At 38.8% G+C, this 10,609-nt stretch overlaps 1 protein-coding gene across 1 annotated transcript; it reads left to right on the top strand.

Annotated features, from left to right (window-relative positions):
- Positions 1 to 5,305: 5,305 nt before the first annotated feature.
- On the top strand, positions 5,306 to 6,385 carry ccr6b (chemokine (C-C motif) receptor 6b; the record flags this gene model as incomplete). The annotated part of the gene is made up of 1 exon (XM_079286091.1): positions 5,306 to 6,385. One exon carries the CDS (start codon positions 5,306 to 5,308, stop codon positions 6,383 to 6,385), a length of 1,080 nt encoding a protein of 359 aa, XP_079142217.1.
- Between the last annotated feature and the right edge of the window lie 4,224 nt (positions 6,386 to 10,609).

Below are 10,609 nucleotides of genomic sequence, written 5' to 3'. Positions count from 1 at the left end.
TTTCAGGGTGCTGGACTTACTCATGGCGTCCGAAAACCCGGGGTGCTTGTTCACAAAATGCGACCAGGGAAATAAAAGCAGGAGAAGAGTGCTCCTACTTGTCAGCAGCAGGAGGAGGGATTCACCGAAACAACCTGCAGAGCGAGTTCCCGCGAGGGGTTTGACTTGCTCACATCGGCCGCGCGCGCCACCAGGTAAGAGACAAGTGCAGCAGAAGAAAATAAATGTTCCGCTTCCGACAATACCTTCAGAATATAATGTTTGTGTGCGGCGAATGTTCGAATTATCCAGATGCATGCTGATTTAACATTAGTCTTTATATTTGTGTATATGTATACATACAAATATATATATATATATATATATATATATATATATATATGTATATATATATATATATATATATATATATATATATATATATATATATATATATATATGTATGTATATTTGTGTGTATGTATATTTATATATATATTTGTATATCTATATATTTGTATGTATATTTATGTGTATGTATATTCACATATATATTATATATATATGTGTAGATATATTTATAGATATACAAATATATATATATATAAATATACATATATATATATATATATATATATATATGTATATATACACACAATATATATATATATAGACACACAATTATATATACACAAATATATGTGTATATATATATCAGGCTGAAGGATATATAAAGGAGGGTACAACAACTTCCTCATGCAGAATAAACTAAAATGCAAGTTAAGTTTAAATAAAAGGGAAATGGAAATAATAAAAAAATGCAAATAGCCTGAAGACCAAACTAAATATCATAAAATGGTTGGAGTATGGGATATCATTCGTTACCTCTGCCACAAAAACTATTTATTCATGGTGACGGACCTGATTTTTGCCATCTGTGCATCAGAAGTATAGACTTCATTACAGTATCCAGCTGAATATTGATGAGTTGTGTTATTATCCATCACAGTCTCATGGCAGTTGATGAACTCTATTGGTTTCGAGTACATGGACACGATCGTATCGTATTTCTCGAGTTGCTCGGAACAACTTTTTTCGGAACGACATTACGTTATGAACGAAAGTTAGGTTCAGACAACAAAACGCCTGAGTTAGGTTGAGGAAAAGCTTCATGGTCGGGCTTAAAATAGGTAGTACAGGTTTAGGCAACAAAACAAGACCACTACCATAAAACCACAACGCGGTGTCAAACACCAGTCTGCTAGTTGAAAGTCCTGTGTTTGTTGGACCCAGCATAAGCAATCTTTTTGCAAATTTAATTTGTGTGTCCACTTTCCATTGGTATTGTTTTGGTGCTAAGTGACATGAATATAAACAGACAATTCGTGTACACGAAACCAATAGATTGCCTTTTGTGACTATGTTATGACCTCAATTTGAACATAAAGTTCTGTAAGCTTTTAAATGCGTATAACTTTAAGAGAGCACTTTTTAAGGCCCAGAAGATGATTGGTTCCAGAAATAAAAGTCCAGTTAAGATGGTTGGACAATAACACATCAGATCTAGCAGTTTGTCCACATAAACCTTAAATGTTAAAAAGTCAAAGGTAGTTATGATGTACTTTATCCAACATGTGGGTCAGCCTCAAAGTTCACTAATTATCTACAATCTACTGATGTGACAACAGCTCTGTCTGCTGGTCATGTTGAGGAAAAGCAACTGCAGCGTGTAGTATTACAGTGGAGTGCACATGTACTTCTTTTCAGACAACAGAACAAGTAAATGCTCCACAAATATCAGAACCGACAGTTCTGTTCAGGATTCATAACGGCTAAATCAGGGTTTACGATGATATCATAAATACGTAAAGCTTACAAATTACAAAAACAAGCAGAAAACCCCAAAGAGAAAAGTTAAAAACAGTATGCACAGGCAAAAAAAAGAGATTTGAAATCAACATAAAAATAACAGAAAATTAGAAAATATAATACATTTATGTTTTAAACCTAAGATGTAAACTGGAAACAAAACTGTTTTGGATAAAGAATTCAAAGCAGCTGAGATTAGAGGGCATGAGAGAAGAAAGAGAGTGTGTGTGGGAGGTCTGCGTGTGTTCAACAACAGAAAGCGAGAGTGATTGAGGGCAGCAAGGTATTTCAGGATATGAAAGAACTTCTCTGTATCTTTAAAGAGAGACCTGCTCTCATCAATTTGACAACATTTGGATGGCATAGTTGCTCACGAAAACAAATCATTTACTTATAAAGCGTCAACTTCGAGTGGGTGGTTCTCAAGACTGTGAGCAACTGGGGTGAATCCAGCAATGTTGCAGTAAATCAAAGCGTTGCCTGGAAAGCAACAGAAACCTCCAAATGTGCATCTGAGGGGGCGTGTCCCTGCAGGTGAGTGTGACATCAAAAGAAGAGGAAGATCAGTGATGCACTGTACTCACACAGAGCCTGTGAGACTGAGTGGCTTCTTCTTCTTCTTTTGATATTTGAAGCGTGACATAAAGCCCCAACACTGAACTCTGCCTTCACAGTCAGCTGAGGAACAGTTTTCACTCTCTTTTGACTTGACGACATCGGACGCAGAAGACAAAGAACCGTTGGTCTGCAAGGTATGTAAGTTCTGAATAGGATATGACCACAAATACGAGCTTAACGCTCCAAAATATGTGCTGGATCATTGTTTTTCAGTTTGGTGACTACAAAAATGTATTTTATTGTGTCTATATTATTATTAATTTAGCAGCATCTAAAAGTGGAACTGTAATTAAATGATTAGGCCTTGACGTAGTGAACGTGATACATTCTAAAACTGTACTGATCAATGATAAATACATAAATAAATCAAACTTTATTTCAGACTCAGGGTCCATATAAGACAAATACATAAAACAATACACTAGAACAATAAAAGTACATAGACCAGCTGTGTCTCACAGACTGGGACTGGTAGCGTGTGCTACTAACCTTATGTTGGTTAAAACCAGGATGATGTCATTTTCAGAGTCATTAAGCTGACAAATAAATGTATACATAAGATTTCTTATAACAGTTTGAAAAGTATTGACTCCTGCAGCCACGAACATTTCGCTGGCACTCCTCCATCTCGTCTCTTTAGTACTATAGTCAATAAAGATTGACTTAGATCCCTTTTAAACCTGAAGGTGATCACTTTTTAAATGTGGTAAACTTTTAAATGCAGTGTTTCACAGGCGGAACACTTTTACAGAACTGTCACTTCTGTAAAATATGGAAGCAATATTTACAGAGAATGGAGTTCTCAAAACAAGTCTCTAAACAAAAGGCTCATATTTCTCTCGTTCTGTCTTCTCCCCAGACAGATATGAGCAAAACCTAATAAGTTCCTCATCGACCACGAGCAGAACTACCTATAAATATCATCTTACTCGAGTGACTTGTGAGAAGTGAGAGTGCTGAAACGAGAGATAACATCACATTGTCATATCTGCTCCATACACCGGGTTTTCTGAAGAAGTGAGTTGAAGCACGCGACATGTTTCTCGTATGCTGCTATTCGCTTAAAGGAGAAATCCTGTCGATGTGCTCGTGCACTTCGTGCTAAACAGAAAGGTCTACTGTTGGTGTGTGAGGCAGAGGAACTCTTTGATCATCACTTTTTGATTTGCTGGTGTTTACCAAGCTGGTTACATGTTAGTGATCTTCCTACACACACTGATACAGATCTAATCAGCCTGAGATCAGACACAGCACAAAGTGCAACCACCTGCTGCCTGCCTTTGCACGCATTCACATGTAATTAGGTCACTGACAGCTGGAGGAAGAGCTGAACTAGAACACAGGCTTTTATCCTGTAAACAGACATAAAAGCTGTGAATATGTGATGTGAGTGTGACCCACCTTGTGCTCTCAAGATGAACATGGATGCGACAGGTTATATGGTGGGACCACTTTACATCTTTATTTTATAGTAGAGGGTGTATTCAGATTTGTACTTCAGTGAAAGTAGAAATACCACAGTTTAAAAATGCTTCATTAAGTCAAAGGCCTATTCAAAATGTCACTGGCAAGTAACGAAGTACATTTGCAAGTGCAAGTACTGTGCTTAAGTCCACTTGTGTGGTACGCTCTACTTCTACTCCACTTTTACAATTATAGCTTTAGTTACTAGTTTCTTTTGCATAATAACAGAAAATATACTCAACTAATAAACCATGATGTAAAACCATATATTTGGCTACCCAGCAGTATATGAAGAATAGCTACAATCAGCCCCAGCTTTACCAGCTGCAATATTAAACTGATGTACACATTAATGCATCAATAGTTGTAATCCAATAATATCATATCGGTAATTTTGAAAAAAGGGACGTTTTGCATAATTCATTCTTTTCCATTCAGTATATTTTGACACGAATATGTATTTTTACTGAAGTAACATTTTAAATGCAGACTTTTATTTTTAACATAGTATTTCTACAGTATTGCAGTTTTGCTATATTTCACGTAAATACAATATCTGAGTACCTTTCCTTCCACTGTATTAAAGGTACACAGGCAGTATCATAATGCATTAATACTGCCAGAAGTGAAACTGCTAATTATGAAGAAAAATTCCTTTCAAAGGTTATATTATTACAACTCTAAGCCAAAAGTAATTTTCTAACACTTTTTTGTATTGTGTTTTGAACAATTAAAAATGATATATATATATATATATACATATATATATACATATACATATACATATACATATATATATATATGTATATATATATATATATGTATATGTATATATATATATGTATATATACATATATATATATATGTATATATATGTATATATATGTATATATATATATATATATATATATATATATATATATATATATACATATATATATATATATGTATATATATATATATATATATATATATACATATATATACATATATATATATATATATACATATATATACATATATATACATATATATATATGTATATATATGTATATATCGCCGATTTATATTTAACAGTAAATAGTAAGTATTGCATGTAATACCCTCATGTGTACATTAAATAGTAGCAATAGCACTCAAATAAATGTGGTGGAGTACAATATGTAAAATGCTGTGGAGTATAAAGTGGTATGAAGTGAAAGTAGCCCTGTACTTAAGTACACTGCTTAAGGAAATATACTTAGTAGAAGTCCACCACTTCCCAAAGTAAGCCTTATTAAAACGTGACAACAAATTTTGTTTGACATTTTGTTGTATTCCCAAACTATTGTCCATTTGGTGGAAATGCTCATCTTTTCTCCTCCAGATCCAAAACATGTCGACGACGACTCCAGAATATGATGAAGATTTCTCAGATGATGATGGGCTCTGCAACCTCGACCCCAACCCCGTGGAAGTCATCGCCCAAACGTACATCCACTCCATCATCTGTGCCTTCGGCCTGATTGGCAACGTTCTGGTGATCGTCACCTACATATTCTACAAGAGAACCAAGACGATGACCGACGTCTATCTCTACAATGTAGCCGTGGCGGACCTGATCTTCGTGGTCGCCCTGCCATTTATCATCTACAACGAGCAGCACAGTTGGTTAATGGGCTCTGTGGTCTGCAAGATACTGAGGTCAGCCTACAGTATCAACCTCTACAGTGGCATGCTCCTGCTGGCGTGCATTAGTGGTGACCGCTACGTTGCTATAGTCCAGGCCAGAAGATCCTTCGGTGCACGCTCACGCACTCTGCTCTACAGCCGCCTTATCTGCTCAGCCATTTGGGTGTTCGCAGTGGCTTTAACTCTGCCCACACTCCTCTACACTGAGCGCTTTGAAGAGCACAGTCTGGGGGCTCAGACCGCCAATGTCATGTGTCAGCTGTCTTTCAGCACGACAGAAACCGCCAAGCTAATGAAGGTGGTGGTTCCCAGCCTTCAAATGGCCATCGGCTTCCTGCTGCCTCTGCTGGTGATGGTGTTCTGCTACTCCAGCATCGTGTGCACCTTGCTGAGAGCCAAGAGCAGCCAGCGGCACAAGGCCGTCCGCGTGATTATGGCAGTTGTCGTGGTTTTCCTCGTGTGCCACCTCCCCTACAATGTCACTCTGCTGAACCACACTCTGTCTCTTTTCAAGGAGAGGAGTTGTGAGGCGGAGAAGATCAAACTCCAAGTGCTGGCCGTCTCCAGGAGCATAGCGTACTTCCACTGCTGTCTCAATCCCGTCCTCTATGCCTTTATCGGGGTGAAGTTCAGGAGCCACTTCCAGCAAATCATGTTGGACTTGTGGCGCTTTAGCAAAAAGTACATCTACACCGCTCGCTCGTCACGCACGACGTCCGATATTTGCATCTCAGGCCGCATGTCTTCAGATGGCTCCAACAACATGATGTCATTCAGTGCATGACACTGAAGCGGTACAAGCCGTTAGCAATGCTCATCAGCATGGAGCAGCCTCTCATCTTTCCCAACAAGCTGTTACTTTGCTTTAGCTGTACATAAGTAGAGGTGAATGCATCTGTGCAAAATGTGCTTGAATAAAACATGTAGGGTATTTGAAATCTACTGAACTCTCAGCAAACATTAGCAAGTTACCTTCAATATAACATACAATAATATTGTGGAGGTCTTTTTCTCCAAACTGTTTTAAAAGGCACTAATTAGCATGTCACTTTCAATATGAATGTAATTTAAATGATCTAAAATGGAACATCAACACACATGACAAAGTAAAGTACAGCAAAATCAATGGTTAAATACTGAAATAGATACTAAGCAATTACAAGTTGTCAATGCGATATTTAGAGCAGAGGTATTGCCTCCACGCTGAGCAGGTTTAGGCAACCAACCTACTTGGTTAAGTTTAGGAAAAGATCATGTTTTCGGTAAAAAATTAACCCTTTCTAGCAGAAAGCCAAGAAGGCAAACTTCTTCCATGTGCAGCCGGCGGTTAGCAGCTAACGTAGCCAACAGTGTACAGAACAGCACAGGTGTAACCAATAACACAATGGCTCCATTCTATGGAACAGTCCCAGTTAAATATCCACAATACCACAAGTGTGGGTCCTGGACTAAATGGGACAAGTCAAGTCAAAATCTCAAATGTCAAAATGTCTGCTGACATCTAAACAATGTTTATGTTTTTACATGGTTTTATTATTAGGGCATTAACATGGGAAGATACATTCTATGTCAATATCCTTGTTTCCAAATACTCAGATGGACATAATATTTCACTATGATTTCATATTGTCTCTCACGTATTGAGGCACATGAAATGACATGTCAACTACAATTGTTGTTGATGTTTTTTGTGAGATAATTGAACTGAAATGTACATGTTGTTGATGACATTATTCTCTTCATATCTGTTAGCTGGCAAGTTTTGATCCACTTGCATTTGATTTCAATTCCAAAATCTCTGATTGATCTTTACTTTTACAGAAAAATAAATAGAATTTTTTAATCCCAAATGTTTAATTCATCCCTTGATTTTGAACAAATCATCACATACATATATCTAGATATATTTGTTAATGATGTATTATACTTAAAATCTCACCCAAAACCCATTTTGAAGAAGTTGTGAGTCTTTTTTTGGCGTATTCCCCTTCTTCACTGCTGCTTCTTATACTGGCCGGACAAAAAGTTAAATTCTCTGTTATATGAAAAAGATGAAATAAGACGGTCTGAGATATTTTTTATTTACACAACACCGTCTATGGCATAAACCCGACACCATACATGAGTATTACGACACAGAACCATAAACTATGGGACACTGTCACAGGACTTGTTGACTTGGATGTTCAGTGCGTGGAAACCAACTCATGAGGGCTGCTTTTGGTTCTATCTTTAAAAATATAACTGGAAGCACTGATGTACAGTATGATTGTGACACATTTGGATATCGTATTATTCATGTCACCATAACAACATCTTGTTTTATTGTATTCCTGTGTATGATTTTGAGCAAGTCCGGTCATTTAAGAAAAGTAAAGGATGAGAACAGTTCTTCTCTACACATTTTCGAGAACCATCCTATTTTGTTGTTAAGTTTTCCATATTTTGTATATCAGATTGTTTGCTTCTGTCCTATTTCCTTATTAAATCCATATTAAATCCCTTAAAAAGTGTATTTTCTTTCACAGTCAATTAGGGCTGGGCGGTATGACCAAAAATGCATATCATGGTATATTGGAAGAGTCTAGCGGTTTCACGGTATATCACGGTATTTTTTCCCATGTTAAAGCATTAATTAATTAATGCTGAAAAGTGAGTTTCAGGTTAAGCTGAACAAAGGAGTAGGACCGGTCATGCCTCTTTCTCAAGACAGATACAACTTCATTTTACCCGATTGATATTCTATTTTAATCATCACATGAATAACGCTGTGAAATAGATGATGTGCCATTAAATAGCATGTGAAACACACTTAACTCAATGCTGATCAACTTTTCTGCAATCTGTCAATGTCTTCTTTATGGGGCAAGTCAGAAAATGTATCTTCCTGTACTCAGGTCACTTCCTGTGGTTGGTTTACAATACACGTCAAAAGTGACAAATGCCACCACAGGTTTCCAGACTCAAGGGGGTAACAGCTTCAGCGATGTGCGAGCATAAGTTGTTAAAGTGGAACAACAGTGGATTTCCCTCTGAGGCACGGAGCACAGATACAAATGTAATAGAGTCGAATTCAGTGCACATCAACAACAGCAGGAACGTCATTGATTACCTGGTGGAAAAAGTATTTTTAGGTCCACTGACATTTCATGACAGACACGGAAATTGTTATTCCACGATTTGGTGACAATGTGAAATGTGCTTCACGTCAGCAGGTGTTACGTCCCTACTGGTTTCTGGACCTACTGGTTTCCCTTCCGTGCATGTGTTGTGTTCGCTTAACAGCTGCAGCGGTTTTCTGCCTCTGTCGCCTGATTCGTCACACTTTCACAAACATATTGCTGGAGATCTAAAAGACACATCTCATATCAATTGCAGGGATTATGATTGTATGAGTGAGCACTGCATCACAGCCACGTATGAAGAAATACATGGAAGAAAATACATTTATGGAAAGATCGCAACAACCTGGATTCGAACTCTGTCCAGCTAAATAGTAAAACTCCCTTATGCTGCGTTCACACCGGTCGCGTTGATTTTTTGACGCACTGCAAAAAAGCGTCCAACGCACTGCACAATCGCGTCCAACGCGCCGCCGGTCGTGTTCACACCAGACGCCGCAAAATCTCGTAGCGCCGGAGAGGGGGCGTGGTTTATCGTCCTGGAAGCCTCCATCTGGCCGCCATTTATTTCCGCTGTCAACCGTGAAAGGAATAAGGACAATTGCTGCTTTGTACGTGTTGTGGAAGTCCCTCAAACATCGGAATGCCAAACGCCGTCATGTCTGGTTCATAATATTGTTCAGAGGAGCTCCGTGGATTGTATCGAGCTGTATTCACTGTGTCTAGCAAGCCACCGGTCGCTGTTTACTACAGCTGTAGGAACACAAAATAAACTGATTTGGCTGTGATTCAACGGCAATAAACCGACAAAAAGGGACTCCGAAATAACTACGTAATTATGCCGATTTGTACTTGTCTTCTCCGACAAAAAGGGACTCCGAAATAACTACGTAATGATGCCGATTTGTAGGTTACTTGTCTTCTCAATGGAGCTCTGATGGATCGGTGCTAGGCTATGCTAACATCGTAGCAGCTCCACCAGCACTCAATAACGTCACGTAGACGTAAATACAGCAGCGTCTATTCATTGTTTGTACCGTATGGTTTACACACACACATGTATACACATAGTTTGGTCCGGTCTCTGTTGATATGAGGTATCGTAGAGCTCTGGGTGAACACAGACGGCTACAGGATTTATTTCCTGATTCAACACCGGCAGGAAGCCAGTGATGACAGGGGGAGCAACTCAAAGTTCAAAGTTCAAAGTTCACTTTATTGTCAAAGTTTCCACATGTGTTATGCATACAGAAAATTCGAAATGCCGTTTCTCGCAGTCCCACAGTGTAATATAGACATGAACATATAACATATAATAGAATAAAATAGAATAAAGTTAAGAACATAAGGGCCTAGATAAAGGATTAACAAGTAGCAGCAGAGAATAAAAAGTGACTGGTGCTGGATGAGGGAAGGGTGTGTGAGGGGGGTATTTGTTCGTAGCAGCAGAGAATAAAAAATTAAAATAAATAAATAGAAAAAGTGACTGGTGCTGGATGAGGGAAGGGGTGTGAGGGGGAGTAGATGTCCTGGTATGTTCCATTTGAGGCAGTGGGGAAAGGTGGGTGAGGGGGAGGGTAGAGAGGTCAGGGGAGAGATGGCAGGGGGGGAGAGAGGGGGAGCGAGAGGAGAGAGGGAGGGAGAGAGTTCAGCATCCTGACCGCCTGGTGGAAGAAGCTGTTCCTCAGCCGGGTAGAGCTCGAACGGAGACTGCGGAACCTTCTCCCTGAAGGCAGGAGGCTGAAGAGGCTGTTGGAGGGGTGGGTGGGGTCACCCGCAATGCCGAGTGCTTTGCGGGTGAGGCGGGTGTTGTAAATGTCCTGTAGTGTAGGGAGTGAGACTCCGATGATCCTCTGGGCAGAGTTCACAATGCGCTGCAGGCTCTT

Source organism: Melanostigma gelatinosum (assembly GCF_949748355.1).
Source record: "Melanostigma gelatinosum genome assembly, chromosome: 16".
Classification (NCBI taxonomy): domain Eukaryota; kingdom Metazoa; phylum Chordata; class Actinopteri; order Perciformes; family Zoarcidae; genus Melanostigma; species Melanostigma gelatinosum.
The sequence above is the reverse complement of the archived record's forward strand: the minus strand, read 5'-3'. Positions and strand labels throughout refer to the sequence as shown.